Source organism: Apus apus, chromosome 2 (assembly GCF_020740795.1).
Source record: "Apus apus isolate bApuApu2 chromosome 2, bApuApu2.pri.cur, whole genome shotgun sequence".
NCBI classification, from domain to species: Eukaryota; Metazoa; Chordata; class Aves; order Apodiformes; family Apodidae; genus Apus; species Apus apus.
The window spans coordinates 43,576,364-43,599,572 of record NC_067283.1 but is presented as its reverse complement, the minus strand read 5'-3'; the positions used below and the strand labels follow the sequence as shown (position 1 = coordinate 43,599,572).

General features: G+C 46.1%; 1 protein-coding gene across 10 annotated transcripts in view; it reads right to left on the bottom strand.

The window, feature by feature from the left end:
- Positions 1–3,055: 3,055 nt before the first annotated feature.
- The window catches only part of LOC127380944 (uncharacterized), a 28,952-nt gene continuing 8,798 nt past the window's right edge, over positions 3,056–23,209 (bottom strand). For 2 of the 10 annotated variants that reach the window (XR_007888612.1, XM_051610613.1), the window contains exons 3-5: positions 7,100–7,305; positions 5,948–6,168; positions 3,056–5,216 (exon numbers count right to left, since the gene is read on the bottom strand). Coding sequence is in view for 6 of the 10 variants with exons in the window: in XM_051610613.1 (XP_051466573.1) it covers positions 4,821–5,216; positions 5,948–6,168; positions 7,100–7,295 (813 nt within the window). In the remaining 4 variants the exon portion in view is untranslated. Of the gene's footprint in view, positions 5,217–5,947; positions 6,169–7,099; positions 7,306–10,539; positions 10,666–12,199; positions 17,845–23,209 lie in introns of those variants that run through there. The other 8 variants (XM_051610611.1, XM_051610612.1, XM_051610609.1 and 5 more) reach the window with 7 other exon arrangements.

The window sequence follows — 23,209 nt, the reverse complement described above, 5'->3', positions numbered from 1 at the left end:
ACCCTGGGGCCAGCAGTGGCCCCATGCCCTATCCCCATGATGTGGGGTGCCTGCACAGTCAGCATGCTTGCTGCTGGTGTCACCTCCCTGCTGGGGGACCAAGGGCTGGGATGAACCCTCTCCAGCTCTCCAGGAAGCACTGGCAATCCAAAGCAAACCTAAAATCTAAGCTTTCCAGCTGGTCTCCTGTTTGCACTCCTGGAGAGAGCTTTTAGGTACTGAAAATATTTCCAAATGCCTAAACATAACCCTGAACTTCTTCAGCAAGGCCTTTGCATTTTGAGACATACAGAATAATGTCATACACAGAGGCTCCCTGCTAAAGCTGGGGAGGGGAGTGAAAACCCCCTGACTCCTTTTCTGTGTTCCCACCTGAGCTTCCAGTTGCACCTGGGGTGTGTTTTTATCCAAACATGTTTCAGAATGCAATGCTTTTCCAGGGCTTAGGTGATGGCCTCATAGTTCAAGTCCTGCTCAGCTGGGATAAGGCAGTACAGCTGCTGTTGACACTTTCTACTCCTCCTGTGTCAGACAGCCCTGTTTTGTTTCTCTTTCCAAGATCAGCCAGGGATGATTAAACTAAGCAATAGACATGTGACTTTAGTGAAACAAATTTTAATAAATAAATAAATAAATAAGACCCTTTTGTTTTATTAGCCTCAAGTTTTGGCTTCAGCTCTCTGACAGCATCCCTTCAGCACAAAGGAAACCTCAAGAAACATGACAGTGAGCTATATTAGCACCCCGAAGACTCTGCTCAATTTAATGCTCTGTGTTATTGCAGGTCTGAAATGTTATTTCTGTTAGATATACAAAACCTTGCTCTTTTAAACTGATTTATTCCTTCCCTCCTCTCACACTTCTCTCCAACAGCAAGTATTTGTGCTTCATCTCTGGAGTCCAGGGCTTGCTCATCTTACTAGGGCAGGTGTTGTCTGGCTCCACTTTGGGTGCTCTAAGCCCTGGGTGCACCCAGTATTTCCAGCAGTCACCCACTGTTCCTCCAGCCCTGGTGTAAACACCAGTTTCAGGAACAGAAACCTACTTGCCAGGGTTGGAGCACATTTTTCTAAAGAAAAAGATGTCCTGAATGGGGGGAAAGAATACCCATTCCTTCTTCTATGCTAGTAACTTTACAAATAATTAAAATTGAAGGCTTTCAGGGCAGAAAAATTCCTGGGTACTGATGCCACAGAAAGCGCTTTTGTTTTGAGCAAGGGGTGTCAGAGACAGCTGCTCCTTTTAATTAATACTCCAGTCACTCTCTTGAAACAATTCAGGTCCCTCACCTGCTCGGTGTATGAAGGTACACTGCCTCCAAATTCAGAGTTTCTTGGATTCTATAGTCTCCAGTGGGGTTACTGCCTGCAGAAAGCTGAGGCTATCTGACCAGTATGCCCTGTAAATAGGCACAGGCAAACTCATGACAACAACTATTTTTATGGCCACATAGTCCCATGAAAGCAGATGGTGCTGTAGTAAATCTACAATAATCAGAATGGTTTACTTACACAGGCAACTCCAGCTCTCATTAAGAATAAATTAAGTAAAAAGACCCAAGATGCAAACAGATCTCCAGTTCGGCTCCAGGAGTTACCAGCATTCTTGATGCCTGCACTCAGGGTGCTGCTACAGCTCCAGGACTTGCATTTACATATTGAGTTTGAGGCACAGTGTTCACTCAGGGCTTTAGTCTGAGTCCACCTCCAAGAGAAAGTGAAGGAAAAAATGTTTTTCTTAAATTTTAAGATTTTAAAGTTGAAGCTGAGCCTCTTTGCTATGTAGTGCAGGCAATCCTCCCTTGAAAGCTGGAGCCCAGCAGCTCCTGGCATGTCCCAAGCTTTGCCAGAAGCCCCCAAGCCTTCTGTGAGCTCAATGAGGTTGGTAAGGACAAATCTGGGTGACACCCTTTGGTGTGGCCCATAGGCAAAAGAATGACCCAATTACCTAGCACTAGCTAGGTCAGTGATGTGCCAGAGGGTGACATCCCAGCTGATTACAACCAGCTTCCCCAGCCCCTTCCCACGGGATGTCCCAAGGAGTCCAAGCCAAGGACATGCGTGACAGTGGGGATGGTGTGACCATATGTGGGTATACTACAGCCCACCTTTCCTGCCACCCCTCATGTGGGTCACCTTGGGAAGGCTGTCCAGGCCTTCTGCCCACCATCTCCTCTTCCTCTCTCGCTCCCAAAGCAAGCTGTACTCCCTTGGCAGGTCTCCTCTGCCTGCTGGGAACACACACAGCCCCTCCACAAGCTGCTCCCCACTCTGCCAGCTGGGACACGAAGCCAGCAGCTGGAGGAGAGAGCCAAGCCCCAGGCAAGGGCTATGCTCTGCTGCACCTTCACCTTTCCAGTGTGATTTTGAAATGATGGCCTGAACCAGCCCTTGGCCAGACACGGGCTGAGGTACCTGGAAAGATAAGGAGTAAACTCCAGAGATTTGCTTGCCTGTCTCTGCTTTCCAGGGCTCTGCAAAGGCTTCCTGAGGGCCTCCCCTCGTGACCCCTTGTGTGAGACTTGCTTTGGGAGAAAGACGAGGAAGGAGGAAAGGGCCTAGCAAGCTCGAAGTGGTAGCAACCTTGACAATACAAACAAAAGGCCAAGTTGATGTTCATAACACCAGCTGCTCTCCAGTGTTGAAGGACACAGAGCCCAGACTAACCTCAATTAGGCCTATAATGGAGATAAAGTAAGAATGAACAGATAAACAAAAGAGTTTGCTTGCTGAGAAAAGGGCCTTCTTGGTTTTTCCACTGTTTTCCTTTTATTCTCCAATGAGAGATTTTGGAGGTACAGCTAAATAGTTAAATGACAGCAGTCATTCCACTTCATTCTATAAAAGCCTGGTCCCATCTTTGATCAGAGGGGCTCCTATACACTTTTCCAGGAGATGTGCTGGACCTTCTCCTCTCCAGTGGGGACACCTGCCAGAGAGATTAATTCTCAAGAATTAAGCATTGGGACAAAGGGACACCCAGCTGTGGCTGTGCAAGAGTGAGAGATATTAACGCCCTTATTTTCTTTAACCAGTTAACTTGACATTAAACAATCTTTCTTCATTAAGTTTTAATTTTTAACACTTTAGCACCCTTTTGAAGTCAGTAATTAACATTCTAGATCTAGTATAAAAATTGTTAACAAGTTGCTAGCATTTTAATGGTATACCTTTATTGATTGATTTCACTGTTGGTGGTACATTATTGTTAAGATACCTTTTGCATTATAGCTTCAGCATTCTGTTCAGACATCCCAATTTCCCCACAATTTGAGTGTGCTTGTGCTTTTTACTTTGAAACAGTTAAGATCCCAATGCTGTTTGCAATTAATCTTGTTCTCTGTATATACATCTTGTCTGCTATCTACCCCCATTCGGGACAAACCTGACAAACCAGCCAGCTCCTGGCTGGCCCACAGGCATCCTCGGGGACCTCCCCAGGGGGATCCTCTGGAGGCTTTTGTAGTGAAGGGTCCCGGGAGCCCCTTCCCCAACAGCCCAGCCTCTCTTCCCTTTCCTTTCCTACACTTGAATTGTTAGGAGTTTCACCTGCTTGCTGTAGGTTTTGGTCACACTTTATTCCCGTATGGTTTAATTTGCACCTCTAGAATTAAAACCAGCTTCCTTGCTGTTAACAGGCAGCAGGTCTGAGCACTAAGCTATGAAGTTTTTTATTTTTTGTCCCTGTGAGCTTAGTCAAGCTCAAGGCTCCTTATAGCCTTGGTGTTTCTTAGCCCAGAGCCACAGGAATGGGGAGCTGCAGCAAAGTTTTCATGAAATATTGTTGAAGTGCCATCAAGCTGCACGGTGAAATGGCAACAAAAGACACCAGATGAGAAACTCTGAAATTCACATTTAATTATTACCTTTTTTAATCTGCCATTAATCATTCACAGGGAGCAAAACATTCCACTGCAAAACCAAGACTGCCTTTCTCCTGAAGTGGGGAAAAAAGGGCCAGAGCAAGTTAGGAGCCTCATGACAAATACGTGCAACGTATTCTAGAGCATCTTGCAACCTGCAAAGCAGCCCACTCATTAACTTGCTGTTACTTGCTGCAGCCTCCATGTGTGGTAGGGATGCAAATACACTGGGGCCTCACCAAAGCCTGGGACTCGTGTAGCTCCATGGGGGAACTTTGCTCAGCTGATGTGCTGAGCACACCAGGTCACTTCAGCTTCTGACCTCCCGCTGTCTAACTCCAGGAGGCAAAGCCGGCCACGGTGATTGACTCAGGAGGAATGCCAGAACATCACAGCAGGCTGCAAGAACAGAAAACAGCCATCCTGGGCAGGTGGCTTCTCCCAGCCCCTGCCCAGCAGCCTGAGCAGGTGTCTAGGGAGGACATAAGGAAACTGCAGGCATGCCACGAGCCAAGGACTTCACTGGCTAGAGGTGACATCCATGTGCTTAGCAGCCCTTGAAGGATTTTGCTCTCTTCAATTTGTCTAGCTGCTTTCTGACCCCTTGCAAACTCCCAGCACCCAAACATCCTGTGCCAACAACTTCAAAGGGCAACTGGATGCTGAAATACCTTTTTTTTTTTTTTTTTTTTCCTGCTTCTTTTAAACCTGCTGCCTAATAAATGTATGTTATGACTTTAAACCTGGTGAGAAGGAATTAAAATTCCTTCCCTTTCCTTTCACAGACCTCTTGCATACTCACCCTTGCCCTGCAGCCATATCTATCCCAGACTGGTACATCCCAGCCTATCCAGCCCATCCTCCTGCAGAGTCCATTCCCTGCCCACCTATTTTGACCCAGCAGTGCAATGCTGTCCATGTTGACCTACATGAGACACCTCACAAGGAGGCAGCCTAGCTACAGGTAGGCAGAGCCACACCAGTGTGATGCTCTGTCTGAGGTTACTGCGTCAAGCACAACATTGCCCTGTACATGGAAAGTCTCACCATTGTCCTTTTGATGCATGCTCAGCCATGGGGATGCTGCTGCTGGATGTGCCCATGAGTAAGTTAGAAGCTCCAGGCTGTCCCGGTCCGGCTCCCACCATGATAGAATGACCACAGTGCAGACAAAGTAGGGATGCAACAGAGCATCACTCAGCCCATCTTGGAAAATAGCACAGGGGAAGAAAGAACAGCATGACTGCCTCAGTTTCTCAGCCCACGCCCAAGAGCATCCAGAAGGCAAACACAGACTCCATATGTGAGGAAGGCTCAGGAGCAGCCACAGAGAAGAATTCATCCTTGCTTCTCTCTGGGAGATAGAGAAGACGGGAAGGGGGTGAGTGCAGCTCTTCCCTTTCTGGAGGAGCAGGGGGAGCACTCCCCTGCTGGCACTCTCCTCCCCTCTTGCCCTTCTGTTCCTGAGCTCATCAGCATATTTCAATTTACTTTAATTATTGCCTTCACCTCCTGCCTTTGAGAAGCTGCCCACCCATCACTGCTTGAGTGAGGAATGGTATTTTACCATCATTAAACCAGACAGGCTGGCAATATCCCATACATTTTCCTATCAGCCTGGCTTTAAATGGGGACCAGATGTGAAGCACATTGAGGACCAAACCAGTGCACAATCTATCCTGTACTCCTCTGCATCTGGCAACTCTGGGGACCAACCCTGATCTATTTTCCCTGCTGCAGGTTGTGTCCCAGTCCTGATTACATCCCGCCTCTTGCAATTTCATTGCAATTTCACTTCTGGCTATTCATTTGATGGGGAGCTGAACAAAACCAGGACAAAGGGGGGATACAGCAAAATTTGCACTGACATTTGCTGGCATTGTATTTGTTTTCTGGCAAGTTCAATGTGGAACATGTCTGATATTTATCAGAGATTAAATGTCACCTCCTACCCTTCCTCCTGATTGAAAAAAAATAAAGGCAAAGAAAATCAGTCTGGAAGCTTTCAGTGCCTTGTATTCTTTTGCCAAAGACACATGTAGCTGCCTTAAATATTGAGGCACAGATGTGCAGAGAGGAGCTTACCATATCTTCACGAACTCCTTCCTTCTGCTGGATTACTTTTAAAGGATGCAACATGCTTCTCATCTTTGCAGCCTCACACCTGATGTTCTGGGAATTGCCTGGCCATGACATTGGTACCACTGGGGGCCTTTTACATCCTACAGTCCCCCACATGAAAGTGCTAAGAGCGAAGAACTGCATGTTTCTCCTGTCCTTGGTTGATCCTGCCTCCTGCTGCCTTCCTGTAATAAAAAATATTACATCAGTGACTTCTTGGATGGAAAAATCCTACCAGAGAACTTGTCCCTCCTTCTCTCTTATGTGTTTTCTCCCTTTTACAATTTGTGTCCTGTTGTTTAATACTTTGGAGGAAAAGCCTATTGATATGCACAGGGTGAACCATAGTCATGGTTTCTGTGCTGGCAGATGGGGGTGTATGGCGTGTGTGCTTCTGTGTGTAAGTATGGGTATATACAAACATGTAAATTGATCCAAGTATTGCACCTGTATTTTTATCATTTATTATAATGCATGGCATTTTAAAAGATAGCATAGTAGATGTAATATGTAATGCAAATGTCGTATGCAAATAATATAGTTAGTGTCACAGCAAGAGTAATGGAAGACAAGGAATCCGACTCCCTACAGATCTGTTGGGTTTACATTTTCCATTATATACTCACTCCATTTCCTGTGGACAGCACGAGGAAAATAGCTGTCAGTAATATTTTGTGTGGAAGCAGATGCAACGTGCAGAACTGCGAGCGGGCTGATGGCGTACCTTTTATTACCCAGATTAAGGATGGCAGGCAATTTATTTGCTAAAGGCCAACGGCAAATAATCTGTTCCCTGTGAAATGAATTCAGGCAGCTTGAGGTGGGGCCAGAAAGCAATTAAGTGTATTATTAAAGCAGGGCAGGAGATTGTAATTGTACATATGTATATTATGTACATACACATATAGAAAGGCAAATAAGTCTGCAGCCGCCTTTGGAACCAATATTCAAGTTTGAAATGCAATAAGGCTGGAAATTAAATGCTTATCTCCCTTTGCTAACATGTAATCTTTGCTTTTAATCAGCTGCATTAATTATTCCTTCACACTGAGTTTTTTACATTTCTGAAAAGCCGAAAAGTCAATTTTGTTGTGGCTGGCGGCTTTGCAGACTTACCTGGGGCTGAGCACAGCCGAGATGAGGGCAGGCTGGCTACTGGCTGCAACCCTCCCCTTGCAGGCACCCTGCTGACAGGCTCCTTGCCTCCTGCTCCAGGCTTTGCCCTCCTGCCCACTGGGGTGGCGAGATTCCCACAGCATCTGGCGACAGTGGGATAGTCCACGCTGGATGTTGTCTGTTGCCAAGGAGACATAGTATCTAGACTATCAGGCCAAAAGATAATGCAGTAAAATACACACAGCTTTTAAGAAAAAAATCATCATAAATCTTCTCTATTACACAGAGCAGTTTTTTTCTCCCTGACTTAGAGGTCTGGTTTATACACTAAGAACAGAAAACTGTGAGAAACAGGGTTTACATTTGGCTCTAAGAGAGGTGCACATCGATACATTCTAACTCCATACAAAATGTCAATAAAGGCAAGATGGAAGAATATTTTCCTCTATCAGAAGAACAACAGCCACAAAACAAGCCTGGTTAAGTCCTTTCTGTTCTTGACACCTGATTACAAAAAGCAACCCCTGCTCACACTGAGGACGTGGCAGTCATGAACATGAACCACCAGCTAAGCTAAAGGTCCTCAGGACTTGGGGCCAGGGGTACCACATCTGGTCCAGGGATGTGCCTCAAAAATCTTCCAGCTCCCCCTTCCCCACTCCACCAGCCCCCCGGTAGCCTCCCCACTGCCACAGAGGCAGCATGAGCTATGGCAACAGAAGTTGTTACCCTTTGGCCAAGGAGGGTAAAACAGGAATGCCATCACAGGCAACTTGGAGGGCTGAGCCCCAACTGCCACACTTAAACATAGAAGCTACTACAGCTCGAATTAAAAAAGCTGATTCCCTTTTTCTGGTGGTATAAACTGAGGTTACCTCAGGAAAACTAAATCACCCTTTCTCCCCCATCCCCTTTTGACAGAAAGACTGACGTTTCCCTAGCTGTAACGAACACCAAGTGCTCAGGCTTGTCTCCTTCCCTACTTCTCATTAATCCCCTCAAAAAGACCCTTCTCTTTCCTCTGAGCACCAGGTACATGGGCAGACCTGCTGCAGGATGCCAGCACTGCACAACTCTCTCACTTGCTCACAGGGAAAGCACACACAGCAGGTCGGTCTTCTCTTTTGGTGGGACTTTGTGCAATCAAACTGGGAAAAGAGCTGGCAGGCACCACACAAGGTGCCAGGGCTTCACGCGGCATCAGACTTGGGTAGGCAATAACTTGGGAAGCATCACTGTGTATCTTCTCCTCACTCATCCTACACAGAGCTTATAAAAAATGTTCTAACCGAACATTTTTCTGTTTGAGATTGCCTTTTTACACAAATTAAAACTCCCTGTGTACTAATTTTGGAAAAAAAAAAAAAATACTTTTCTTTGTTTAAGCAAAGTGTTCCAATCTTATTAAACCATCACAGATCCCTTGTTTCATTGAAAACCTTTCAATTAAACCAAAATACACTTGTAAAATGAATTTTCATTCCAGAGGATATTTCAAAATTTGTCATTTACTTTTGGGTTAGGAGCGGATTAAAATGAGAAAATTACAAGAATGGAAATTATCCAGGTGATTTCTGTATAAACTGATACAAGTCTCGCACTAACGCCTTCAGGATTCTATAGCAGGACAGGGTTAAGCTTCAAACTAGTGAAGGGAGATAAGATACAGGACAAATAATGCAACAGCTGGCACAGTGTTCTAAGAACTAAAGGAGGTTACAATAAATTGTGCCTATCTACCCTGGTTTGTATAAAATGCACTTTCTTAAGCTAACCCAATGCCTTTGATGAGATGATAAATTTTGCTGAAAGAGATAAAAAGCCTTGGACTTGGTACTACGTGACATTGGCTTAGGAACTAGAACGGCATGAATTCAATGTGTCAATATGAAATTAAAGTAAGCAACTCCAGGCTGTTTAACGTCTACATCTTAAAATAAATTGTGAATAGGAATAATCTCCTGTTGTGTGCATTGCATGTGGGCCACTTCAGAGATCACTTATTTTGCCTCAATTACAGCTAATATTTTTCATAACTTCTTAGAAGGAAACTGAGTATCACCACTGACAGTACTTGTGGGTGACACAGATGCTGGGGGTCACACTAGTACCAAAAAAAGGGATATCACAGATCACCATCACCTGGCAATCTGCACCTGAGCAAAAAAAATGTGGCTGAGCAGAGCCAAGCAGAAACCCATACATTTGAGGACCAGAAGATGTTAACAAGGCAGACAACCCACATCCAGCTTGCAAGTTTAACTAGTCCAGTAAGAGCCTTATTTGTAATCTAATACCCTAGGAGATCCTGGCAGAGCCCCACGGGCATTTTCATAAGCCAGCCTGGGCCAGCTCAACACTCAGATGCCTCCTGAGTTCTTCTCCTGTTTGTTGACCTGCCTGTTGCTTTATTAAAAGCTCCTTGTAGTTGCAGAACATTCTTTACTCCCAGTTTTGAGGCCCTGCCCACCCTACAAAGGTAGGACTGCAGCCATTTTCCACTTGTACATGTGGTTAGAGTGCCCCTTGGGGACCAGGGGACATAGGCACTTGCCTGGCTCATCCCTGGGGATCTTTGGGCAGCTGCCAATCTCTGATCTCCAGGGGACTTGCTTATAGACACAAAATAGTCTTGCTTACAGTCCTTCAGTCAAACATCACAAATAAATCTTTGCCTTAATAGCCTCATATTTGTGTGCCATCTTTTATGTCCTCTCAGGATGTTATATGCCACATAAAATGCGAGAGGTCATTAAAGTTAAAATGAGAAACTAATCAGCCCATATTTACACTGCGGGATGCGAATAAATTATATTACTCAAATATCAGGCATCCCTTGTAAGATATTGTATAATATTGTAGCAAGATCCTCAGGCTCTAGAGATCACGGAAGATGTTTTATTTAACACAAACTCGCCCAAATATTTGACTACACCCAGGTAACTCCATCACTGGCTGAGAGGAGATCATCCTTACACCATCTGCAAAGCTGCACTGAGGGCATTGCTGCAGTGACTCTTCTGGCTGCTACATCTCATAAGGAAAACAAGGAGCTGTGGACCCTTCCCCATGAACCCATCAGCTCTGGTTCCAGGGACTACAAGGTGCTAACATAGATGCAACCAAACTATATCCCCTATATCTTAGAGGGAACTTATTGCCAAAGCAGAGGAATGATTTTTAATCTGTTGTCCAGCAAAAGCTGGGTGCCTGCTGCTTCCCTCTCATTGCTGGCACTGTTGGGATCTCTGCTTTGCCCAGTTCCTGTTTTCATGAAGCTTGGAGGAACTTAATATCTTTGCACCTTCCGTTCCTCTGTCAGATTTGGCTGAGGCTGGCCAACAATTCCAACGTAATAGGGGGGAATGCAAAAGGACCGAGTGGCAGCGTGATTGCATAGCTGTATTTCCTTACTAAGTAAGGCTAAAAATACCACTGACCTTTCCGAGGCCTATTTTTCTGTGGTTTGGAGCAGAGTTGTGAAAATTGGCAGGTGCAACAGGCCTTTGGGGTGTGCCTTCTGCTGTTCCTGTAAAAATCTTCCCAAATTTGGGCTAGGTATAAGCCTTTGGAAAACAAGACCATATGTTAAGATACATGTAAGGACTACAGTTATTCAGTGGAATTCCCCAATAATTTCATCCTCCCCAAGTCTTGTGCTGCTGCCCCACTCTGTGCCACTGCCTGGGTCTGGGGTCTCCACCTGGACATCCCCAGGTCCCAGTATGAATACTGGGATGGAAAGCAGGGGCACGGTTTCTTCAGAGCTCCCTGTTCTCACCCTGCTAACAACCACACAGCAAGAGGATGCTCAGAGCAACCACGTGAAGGGATGAGAACACAGAGCAGATGGTGGACCAAAGCGGGCCTGAGTCACCATGTCTCACAAAACCAGTGCCAGTGGACAGCCTCCCAAACCCATTCCTGCTTGGATAGGGAGGTCTGGCCATTCTGCTCTCAGACAAAAGCTGTGTATGAGCTGCATGCGTTAATCTCAGGCATGTGAGTACGTGAGCAAAACAATCCCAGTTACTTGGCTTTGTCATGCACATGGTTGTGGGGACAGAAGGTCTCGGTCTGAGATCTGCCTGTGTGGCCATGATGAGGAAGAGAGTGTTTTGCTTCACAATAGGTTAGTCATTTGCTTATAGTTTAATTAAGCCTTTGAGAAACTGATGGCTGTCACTGTTTTCTGGCTGGACAGGTAACAGTGGCTTTGAGCCGTGCCCATGGGATATCTGCCTCACTAAACCGGCGGGACAAGCAGTGGCAGAAGGTGGTTTGATGACTCCTGCCTGAGTGATGGATGCTTCCACAGACAGCAAACAAATGCTTTTTGTTTGCTCCTAATTTACAGGTGCCTGCCTTAAGGGTGGGGGATTTTGAGGCTGAGGATGAGCTTTGAGGTCCTCCATCCCTCCAGGCTCGAGCCTGCTTTTCTCCCAGCACTGCCTTTCCCACTGACCTGCCCGGGCCACCCCCAGAGTCAACGATGCAGACAGTGGGTGGAAGATGAGACATCCACTGACTGGGTTTAGCCAGGGGGGATTACTCGGCCTGAAGCAGATTAATATGGGCACAACTGATCCCGGAGGGACTCTTGTCACAGCCATGAAAGTGGGAAATGACTGCAGAGGTTGTAGGTGACAGGCAGGTGGTGATGGGGGGGAAACAGATAAGGAATTGAATGAGAATTGGGATTGCTGGGGCAGAAAAGAATGAAATGGGAAGGGAAGGGAAGGGAAGGGAAGGGAAGGGAAGGGAAGGGAAGGGAAGGGAAGGGAAGGGAAGGGAAGGGAAGGGAAGGGAAGGGAAGGGAAGGGAAGGGAAGGGAAGGGAAGGGAAGGGAAGGGAAGGGAAGGGAAGGGAAGGGAAGGGAAGGGAAGGGAAGGGAAGGGAAGGGAAGGGAAGGGAAGGGAAGGGAAGGGAAGGGAAGGGAAGGAAAGGGAAGGGAAGGAAAGGGAAGGGAAGGGAAGGGAAGGGACAACATGGAGAAATGGGAAGATATTGTACTCAGTAGTGTCTATCAAATGGGATTTCTATCTTATGTACCAAGAATGGCAAGAATCTAATAGAAAAATTAGATTTGGATTAACTCACTTTCAATTATATTAGTCATTAGAGTCTGTGTATTGAAGATGTTGTTCAGATAAAGTTGCACAACTCATGTCCTTTTTAACAGCTCTTCATTTCCAAGGGGTTGGCTTTGCAATGATGCTCTGCCAAGGCGGTTTTTTTGATGGAACTCTAATCCTCCAAGAGCAGTGTGGTGCCAGTCCTCAGTCCCTGTTGGAGATCTGTGCACACAAACCAGTGCAGAAATCGCAAAGCCAGGCAAAGCTAGAGCAGGTGTTAGAGGAGTCATTAGCAAAAGGAACGGCGGTTCTCGTGCAATGCCTTCCCTGTGTTCTCCTGCTTGAGCCTGGAGTGACTCCAGTGAGGGATGTTGTGAGCAGCAGGCTCTGCCGGTGTTGTGGGCAGTGTGTTAAGGCACTGACCTCTCACATCACTCAGTGAAGTTGCCATGGCAGCCCAGGAGCACCCTGGCATGGGGGGGCTATGACACCCCAAGACCCATAGCTAAGGCTGTCAGAGCCCATCTGTCAGAGCCCTGGGTGTTAGCAGGATCAGAGCTGACTATCCTTAGTAAGCAGGGGAAGACTTTACTTTTGAGATTAAGGTGCCTGCAGTTGGGCATTTAAGCCCCAGCTGTAATGTGGACCTTGGGCAAGTCTTGCACAACTCATGCAGGGGCTGTCACCATCACACGGTGCATCCTGGGGCCATGGTCCTGCTGAGCCGATGGCTCCTGGACCCTGTGCAGATGTCCCCACAGTCCCCTGCACCAGGCTGTGGCACTGGCATACATCCACCACCTATCTCTCCATTCTGGACTTCATACTGCAGATTGCATCCTAATAAAAAGGGTGTTTCATAAAGGACTCTCCATCCTATTTGAAATAATCCAAAGCCCTGCTCCTCCTTTCAGGGCTGCATTAACAGCCCTGGTGGTGATGGTATCAGCTACTTGTGTAGAGAAATCCTGGTCAGTCTGAATGCAAATTTAGCTAAGCAAAATGGCATACAGCTTTTCCAGAGACCACTGGCAGAGTCTCACTGAGTTTCAGAAATATCTATTATTCTATTAGCTGATGGACATGTTCATTGCATACCTATTTTTATAGAAATTAAATAGACCCTGAGTAACTCAAGTGACCAACATGTCAGTCTTTAGCAGACAAGACTTGGATGCAATTACTGGGAATTTTCCAGTGTCAGAATGAGGAGACTGCGGTGTTTGACTTCTGTGATGCTGAGGACCTGCAGTTAGCCACCCTTCTCTCTTCCTGGTGATAAGTGAGAAGTTACACACAGATCACAAGAAATACAAAGTAATCACACATCTCCCAGACCTTTCTTAGCTGAATTGACTTATTAACTACCCTGTTTTATTTGAAAAAATATTGAATTAGAAGTGGCTCAGGAGAAAGTCTTGCTGCCACCTTGCCAGTCTCAGCAAAGTTCAGCTCTCCTTTGAGGCAATGCTTTGAAGATACCATGGCTGATTGTCAGCAAAACTTACCCAGACAGGTGCTAACATTGAGGCCAATCTATTATATACATGTATGTAATTGAATTTGGTTAAGAGTCTGAAGAAATTTTTAAGCAGATGGCAAATTGGGCAGTATGACAGGAGGGAAAACCAGGCAGACACAACTCTAATCCTGTTAAGTATAGGTTAAAACTACTAGTGACCCTGTGTTTCTCTTGGTCTGGAATGTCCCCTTGGATTCAGAGTGGCAAGGTCAGAACCACTAAAGCCAGAGCCTCTTAGTCTCATGGCAGAGACAGCTCTAGCTGCTTTCCACACCACTGCCAGGGTGAGCTGCGCCAAAGGGACCCAGGGAGACACTAGATCAGTTTTCCTGGTGTCTTCAGTGAGAACAGGGTTGGGTCACCACCCACCATCCTCTCTGACCATTTCAACTCTTTTTCTGCTGTCTAATACTTTGCAACTCAAAGAGCAGGCTAATATTTTAACAGATGTAGACTGTCTCCTTCCTCAGTCTCCTTATATGAAGAGTTCATTGGAAGGTTAATAGGATGCTGAGAAGACAGACTGATTAAAATTAAATTAATCCAAATTAAATTAGGGGAAAGTCAAGTAACCCAGTCAGTTCATAAGAATTCATAGCAAAACATGAAAAAGAAGCCGTTCAGACTGTAAAGAAACAATGGGTCTGGACTTGGGAGTGTTCTTGCCCAGGCATCACTCAGATGCATTCAGCAGCAGAGTTTGCATGGCTTGTAAGACCAGTCTCAGGAGCAGCCAGGAACATGCTGTGCTGGCTCCTCAGCCCTGCTGTACACCTAGCTGGCTCTAGCACAGCCTGCAGACTCCCCAGGGGACAGCAAGGCTGGGAGTGCCTGGTGGTGGGACCTGCCACACAGCCACGTAGAAGCCCACAGGCTGTGCCCAGCACCTGCAGCATCCCACCCCAACTACCAAGCAGGCTGAGACCACAGTGTGTGGGAGGTGGAACATGTTAGGAAGCAGGGAAACTCAGAGCCAGTGAGGACTGCTGCACTCCTTGTCCTCATCCCTGCTGCCCCAGCAGTGCAACTACCTCCACATGTAGCATCCATCGCACAGGAGGGTTTGCAAGATCTGGGTCACAGCCCACGAGGTCTTCAAGGACTCCTGAGTGTCTTAAAGAAAGCACTTAACACAAATAAGGGTTTTTTAAAGTAATAATAATAACAATCAGGAGAGCTATATTTGTCTCTGACACTATTAAAGCTATTTCATAAAACAACAAAGCTCTCTACAGATATGTCTAAGTTATGTGTTCCTCCAGCCCAAGGATTCATCTGGTCATCTGCTTTCACACAGAGCAAGGCAAGCTTTTTTCTCAGCATGTGAAGTTAAGAGAAAAATCACTTCAGAAACAAAATGTCACAAAATATTCACTATCCGAAAGGGCACAGAGCCACAGATTCTGTAGCTCAGTATTGAACACCCTTAATACCGACTTAATTTTCTCTTCATTTCAAGGCATCAGTATTTGAATGTCTCTGGTTTTGTTTTGTGTGGGGTTTTTTCTCTTTTTTGTTCTCACTCCACAAAAGAAGAGAGGCTCTTTTAACTCCATAGTGTGCAACATCTCCTTCTGAGGAGGCACTCATCTCACTACAAGATGAAACAATATATATGTAAATGTACATTAATACATAAAAACTGAAATAAGACAGTAACATCTACATTTTGAAGCACTAATTTGGGCCTAGTTATGTTGACACAGATGGAGTGAATTATTGGAGGAGAAAAAGCACATCTGTTAAATGTTGTTGTTTAATTAAGCCATTAGCAACTGAAAGACAAGAGCCTTTAAATTATTGCATTTTATATTTTTCTCAGCCCATGGTATTCGTATGGCTGCCCTAGCACTTGCAGCATGTTGCAGTCTTTAATGCTATCAGTGTAACAACCCCCCTGTGAAGGAGACAAAAAAGGGCCCCTCTGCCTTGCAAATGGGGAGATGAGCTGGTTGGCCACTGGCCTCCAAGAAAATTCAGGGAAAACCACAGTGTTCTGGGCTTAACATTGTACCACTGACTTGCTTCATTATTCAGCATGGGGAAGCCTCACAGGACCGCTAACAAGATCTTCACCTGGAGATGAGCATCCTCGAAACCATCAGTCATTGGTTGGTGAGGGCTCTGCACCCTGACATTTGTGTACCCCTGGTTGTGGGGTTTTGGGCATACAAAGTTTGCTACCTGAGTGTCAAGCTCTGCCTGCACAGCTAAGAAATTGGCAATAATCCTTTATTACAGCCACAGGCTGCCTCTGGAAATCTTATTCTCCTGTTCAATTTTACAGAGAATAAATTTCCTAGCTGGAAGGAAATTTCTTCCTGTGCAAGGGGACAAAATGTCTCTTTGAGACACTTTACCAATGGATTTACTATAACACCGAGGGGGGGGAAGTATAATTTTGTATTCCAATAAGCCTGCAAATTCAGCAGGGGAAGAGTCTGCTATCACCCCTGAGGATGGAGGGTCAGTCCAAGCCTGTTCTGTGTTGCTTATCTCCTGCCATCCTTGCACTGTCCCCAGTTGAAAAAGGGATGCCAGAATCAGCAGCCCTTGCCCCTGGCCTCAACCCTGCCTTCCTCTCTCACAAGCCAGGCGTTAGAAAGGTGAATTAAGACAAAAGAAAGGAAGCTCTTCATCCCATGCTGGCGGGGCGGGGGGTTGTGCTCTTCAGAGAGAGTCTTGGAGGCACCATCAGAAGCTGCTATGAGCTGCTCCGCTCTTCCTCCTCTGATTCTGACAACTGCCTACCAGTCTGGCTGATGTCTCTGCAGGTTTCCACACATGGGAAGGTGTTTATTGGAGCCAGGACTTGCCTTGCAGCAAACACCAAAACCTTTTTTTTTTAACTTGCATTTACTGGGGAAAGAGAGGCTCAGACAATCTCTTAATTCCTCCTCACTGGTCTTCTTATCTTATTCCTGTAACAGCTTTTGAATCCTTTGACCAGTTTTGACCAGATTTTACAGAGAGCTTAGAGATAATAGACATCCAGAAGCAGTGCAAAATCAGATATCCATAAAGAAGAAAGAGCAGCTTTAGGCCAACAGTCTTATCTGTGCCCAGGAACCCAGGCTTCCTTGGTTCTGCTGGCCAAGCAATGCCTGGCGACTATTGTGATGCTGAGCATTAGGGTCATAAGCAGTGCTATAAATAGTTCATTTAACTTTTGTGTGCCATTTACATCATCACTGCCAACAAAGTGACACATGATAAATAAGAGTAAAAAATGCTTTCAGTTTTAAAAATAGAAATGTTTTTCACTTTAGCTGCTGCAGGAGGAAGGCCTGACTCTGCTCTCACTTACACTGGCATAAAACAAAATGAGCTATACAGAAATGAATGGAGTTTCATCTACCAAAAACTGCACAACTGACAGCAGTAGTAATCTTTTAGGGCTTACTCCTGCACCTCACATCAAAGTTGATGCCATTCAGGAACTAACAGATACAGCTCAGAGTGGAAAAATCAGTCTCCCTGAAGACCCTAGCCATACCAGAAGCAATCCTGGTGCCAGCTTGAGGGGCCAGCACAGAGCAATGCAAAGTGCCTCCATGGAGGATCAGCATTTGCTTTTCCAAAGCTAGAAAATGTCACAGCACAGCACAGGTGCTGGCAGCAGGGAGGGTGCTCATGGGGCTCTCCAAGGAGCCTCCTTGCTGGCAAGAGGAGAAACACTGGATGTCATTGGTGCCCCATCCAGCTCTTTGTGTCCGGAGCCATTGACTTTGGCCAGACAGGATCAAGCCTCCCTAGGACCTGAGCAGTCTGGCAGGATGCATGGAAACCTTCTGGGGGATGTGCCAGAGAAGGGACATGACATACCCCTCCTAATAAAAGCAGTGGCTTGAAAGACAATGAATCCCTTCTCCCTGGGAGCTGGATCCCAGTGCTCTACTGTCTGAGGTGGCAGCGATTTGAAAACTAACCAAAAGCCTTGCTGCTATCCCAGCGTGCTGCATTAAATAATTGAAAAATGAATTAATTAAATTAAAAGAGGATTATTTCCCACAGGCAAGCAGAAAATTGCTGCCTGCAGGACAAAGGATGATGGCGACACTTCATTTTCTGCAGTTCTCAGCAGCCAGCAGAGAGGAGACGTGAATAACATCCACGGTGGGCAGGAAGAGCCTCCCTGAACTGCATTGGGTATTTGGCTCACAGTCTATCCCTGAATTGTCTTTTGCCAGGTGAAGGAATAGAGATTTCTGAAGAACGAGGAAGCTAATCAGGAAATACGAGACATTGCCTTTTTAATGAATGTCAGCCTTGGGGTGTGGGGCTATCCATTTACACACAAACACCTGAGGGATTTGAACAGATCGGTCCCCTTGACTCATGGTTAGCTGCTATACATATTTGTAGGATACATTTCTATATTTAGTCCTCTACATTCATTTTATTCCTGGATTTGAGGTGACATGCACACGTGCTTTGTTCTGACACTTTATAAGAATGGTATTTAACAGCACCATTACTTTTTTTCCCTAAGATGTATATATCTGTTTGAACAGATGACATGTTGTATGAGTCTGTATTTCCCATGAACTATAATTAAAAATGAACAACTCTCTGGATAGGATAACAATACCATAATATGCTTGCTCTCCTCACAGAAATTTAAACAAGTCAACATGCTGAGTGAATAATGATCCTACGTTTATGCAGCACTTACTTTTCCTGAGAAGTTCCAAGTCCTTGGTACACTGATACCCACGCTGTACAAGGCACTACAATAGGGTCTGTACACATCCAGTGGGGAATAAACTGTATTGTTCAACCCTTCTACCTTCCCAGCACCTCAAGCTCCCCTTGAAACCTCTCACCCTGCCACCACATCCCTTTGTTGTCCCCCTCTCTTCTCTGTGTCTTTTGTATCTGGAAGCCCTCTTTTCTTCTCTGGGTAGGGCTGCTTCTGACAGCCCTTCTAAACCCCTCCCTAAAACTCATATTTCTCCAGTGAAGCAATGTCTTCCTTCACCACATCAGTGTTGGCTACAAAAGGTCAGGGTATTTTGCCAAGAACTGCGACATTTTCCTTAAGCTCAACTTCTCGTCTCTCTCTGTCCAGAAACTTGATAGTCCCCAACACGGTCGTCATAGTTGTGACTGAGCTGTCACAAACGAGATGGCCATGGTGGTGTCACAGGATTCAGCGGCACAGGCGCAGCACCAGGAGGGGTAAGATTTCAGCCCTGTTAGTCCCCCTTCCTCCCTCCACTAGCAGATCCATACTCATCATTACATCATGCCATATATATCTGAAAACCATGTCCCTGTGCAGGAGCCCAGAGTTTCCACAGCAGATTCCTCATTCTCCGCCCCCCACACCAAAGCAGATCGGCAGAGGAAACTCGGCGAGTAAACAGTGAGCTTGACACTATTCAGCAGGGCTGCAGCAGAACAACTTCTGGATGCCAACCCAGGGCCGCAGCCCTAAAACCAGCCCTTTCCTTCAGGCCACCTATCACCTAGGCATGTGTCCAAAATGTTTTGCTTATTTATTTAGAGTGTAACTGCCTGTGAGACCACCAGGTTTAGCACTGAGCTCCACCACAACCAGAGCGCTGCATTTACCTCTATGAAGAGTATGTTTGCAGGCTGCATGCTAAGAGAGGACATCTTTTGTGGGATGTGGCTTCTGAGTATGGGAGCAATAAACCAATGTGGGATCGCAGAGCCAAGGTAGTGGAAAGACTGGAGTAAGGCCCTGGCTGGCCATGCAGGCAGCTTCATTACCCTCATACAAAGGTCCAGCAAACTGAGGCTAACCCTCAGCACAGAAGGAGCAGAGATCAGCACAGCAACTTCTCCCTCCATGTATAACCATGAACAGCAGCACGGTGGATAAGATGTTTCAGCATGTACCTTTTCATTAGATGCATAGGTTTGGCCAACAGATCTCCAGTGCTTTTAGAAATGGCTTTGCTGTGATGTGTTCCAGGGCCAGTCATCACTGATTCAAGAATAACATTTGCACACAGAGTAGTTCAAACTTGGTATTCACGTAGTATCTGTCACCAATGGTCCTTTCTCTACCTAGGCAGCTATTTCCTTATCTCAGCTTATCTAACAGTCACAGGAACACAGTGGGTGACATTCCCTCCTGTCCTGAAGCCTTCCCAGCTAAACCATTGCAAAGCATCTTTTTTCTTCTCAGTCTTGCCCCAGGTCACTCCAGGACTCTGGCAGGGACTAAAACCACCCAAGGGATACTCTCATCCCAGCCATCTGGCAGTGGTCCCTGGGATATGGTCCTCCAGCTTCAAACATTCAGTGTGCTGCCAGCTGAGTGCTCCCCACTGCTGGAACAACTCCCAGTCAGCTGACTGCCACCAGCCTCCAGCCCCTTCCTCCCACCAGGGCAGAAGAAAAGAGCCAGTTCAGGGTTGAGCTTGGACCCTCCAGAGAGGCACTCATTTTCCCTAAAGTACAGGTTTTGTAAAGGTGTGTCAAGCCCTGTGGTGTAATCAGTTTGGAGTGGCCCTTCTAATCTTTGAACCTCTCTGCTGTCAGCTGGCCATGGTCTCCTCTCAGTAACTGCCAGGCAACTGTGCTGGAACCAGTGGTGGTGTGCAGAGCCCATCCCCCTCCCAAGTGACTCAGGCCCTGCAAGGGTGTCCTTGCAAGGCAGGCAGGGTCAGGGTTATTATTTCCTCTGACAGATGGGAAAACTGGTCAGAGGCACGATGGTGATATTTGCCCAAGGCCTTCCTGCTAACCTGTGCTGTGAACGCATGAGTTACTCAGCTCTGTGCTCCAGCTGGTCGAGCTGCCTCCAGTGCTCATCGCTGTGAACCACTGACCAAACCATAAGTGCATCAGTACTGGGTCAAGCCAAGGTCCCATCTCCCCGTGTATCCTATCTCTGGTGAAGGGCATGGGTGGGCACCAGCAGAAAGGCTTTACCAACATGGCCAACATCTGCCCTCCAGTACACCTCGAAACAAGAGTGATTCCTTTCTATCCCCATCACCTCTCATGATGACTGAAGCATTGGGTCATGCTTTTTGGCTTGCAGAGCTTCCATTGTGCAGGTCTGTTTGAATTGAAGAAAGGAAACGCTTTGATGATCTTAATCAGAACTTCCCTCTAAACACAAATTTCCGTCCTTGCCACAGCAAGACCAAACACAGCATTCTGCTACCTAAGAGCTCACGTCCAAAACGCACTTCCAGTCCCAAAGGTCACTAGAAACAGAGGAAAAAATATAACTCTACTCTCAAATTGTTAGCCAGACCAAACAAAACACTACTCTTCAGCCCTAAGAGCAAGAAAGTCCCTGGGAGGTGGTGGGGCATCAATGGGAGATCAATGTATTTCAGCCACTGAGGTCGAGAGGGGCTTTTCCATTTATTTCAGTGGGGGCTGGATCACGTCCTCAGGGAGCACATGTCATCGACAGCAAGACTGGCCATATGGACCTGAGAGCTAAGCTGTGTCATAAGAGCACACGGCAACGCTTCGAGCAGACGCTGGAGAGGGACTTATTCACCATATGCTCTTGAGCCTCCCTTCCACCCTGTGAAGATGTTTTATATACTTTGCATCAGAGGTAAAATTTACCCAAGGAACATAATAAACAGTATCGCCACCAAGGCAGCGCACACGCTTGACACTGCTGGCAAATGAAAAAGTCATCTGCTCCCTAGTGATTTCCTCCTGCACGTACCAAAGAAGTCCAAGTGCTGATAAATTTAACACAGATGATTCTCATTTTTTTGCTTCTGGAAAATGTTGCCCTGGCAGATCACAGAGTCAAGCTATACATCTGTCACTCCCTCCAGTCAAGTCACTGGGAATCTGTATTTATAGTCATAGGCTTTGTACAGTTAGAGTCTGTGCCAAAGCCTCCTGCAGTCTATGGAAATCTTGGACAAAAGCCTTAGAAATTATTTATAAAAGCACAGTTTTGACTAGAAGATGTTAAAATGTTAGAATATGTAAAAAAAAAATAATTCAAAAACATTTTTTAAACATTTCAAAATTAAAAACCATCCAGCCATACACTTGACATAGTAGATTCTGACATCAGCTCTGGATGTGTGCTCCCAAAACTGCTCAGGCCAGGGAGATAACCCAAGCAAAATGTTGTACCTGCAGTGCACAGCACCCTACGTGCCTCCAGGGCTCTGGCCTCTGAGCTGGGTCAGAGGGAGTTTTGTGTAGCTGGTCCAGATGAACTCCAATTCCACTTTAGCCTACCTTTCTGTTGAACAAACACCATTCTGCAACCTCATTATCTACTGTTACTAATCACTGAGGAAGCAGGGAGTGTGCACGTTAACAAAAGCAGGGAGATTTTTTTCTGCCTTTTTTAAGTTTGCAGGGAACAACAGCACTTCCTGCAAGAATTTTTGGACAAGCAGAGTCTTCCTCTGGGACTATGCTGCAAAATACTGGTGGTTTTTTTTTGAGTGACTAAAAAAATGTCAATGTATTTTTTGTCCTGGACTCCTTCAGCTTTTGCCAGGTTTTATAACCCCCTTGAAATCTGGCTTACAAGACTCCAGAATATCGGATCCAGAGGTCAGAAATGCAGGTACCATGAAGGGGAGGAAAAACAATAAAACCCTACCTACTTCAGAGCAATAAATGGACAAGGGAAAAATATACCTCATAACTTTTAAATCCTGGAGCAACTGATTTAAGTTACAAGAAGTCCTGTGGGCAACTTCAAAACAACAGCATTTTCAGCTGAGATAACCAAGAGAAAAAGAAATTAAAATGCTAACCAGGAGCATTTCTAGGTAGCACAGACTCCACAAGACTTCTCCAGTAAACTTGGCTTCTCAAGGCTGAAGAAGGTCTAAGGCAACCCTGCTGAGCCTGCACAGCTGGTGTTGGCCTTTAAGCTAATAGGACCTGGCAAGCCTGGTGCCAGCTTTCACAGAACTTAGGAGCAGAGCACGACAAAGCCAAGTGTCTTCCACGGGTCCCACATTCACATATATTTTTAGTGTCATCTACAGCAAACTCACAGCTAAGGATATATAAAGGAAGGCATTGAAATATTGGCCCATGGGTTCCCCATGCATCATCTGTACCACCAAATTTCCAGTGCAGATGCCTCAGTTTCAGTATTTCAGCACTGCTATGCTGAAAGAGGAAAGATCACAGAGGTGATCCAGAGCCCACTCCTGCCTGGATGCTGTTGTATTTAGCTCAAGCATTGCCAGAACGTGGCTTGGATGTGAAGACCCATAGGGCAGCATCCTTAGGGAAGACTGAGCTCGGCTGCAAAAAACATCTCTGACACAGTGTGTGTCCTTATGTCCTTTGCTTCCACTCAGATCTTAGCTCAGGCCTGTGTGCCACCAGTTTGGGTAAAAGGTGAACCAGGTCTCAGCCCAGACTTGTTCGGATTCTCAAAAACCCACCTAGGGACCTGCTGTCTGCAAAAGGCAGCAAGAGTCCACGAGCCCCCAAGCACCATCCAGCCAGGAACCCAGGCAGCTACCTCTGAGTAGCACAGATTTCATGGTGTTGCGTAGCTAAGGACAGGAGGACTCA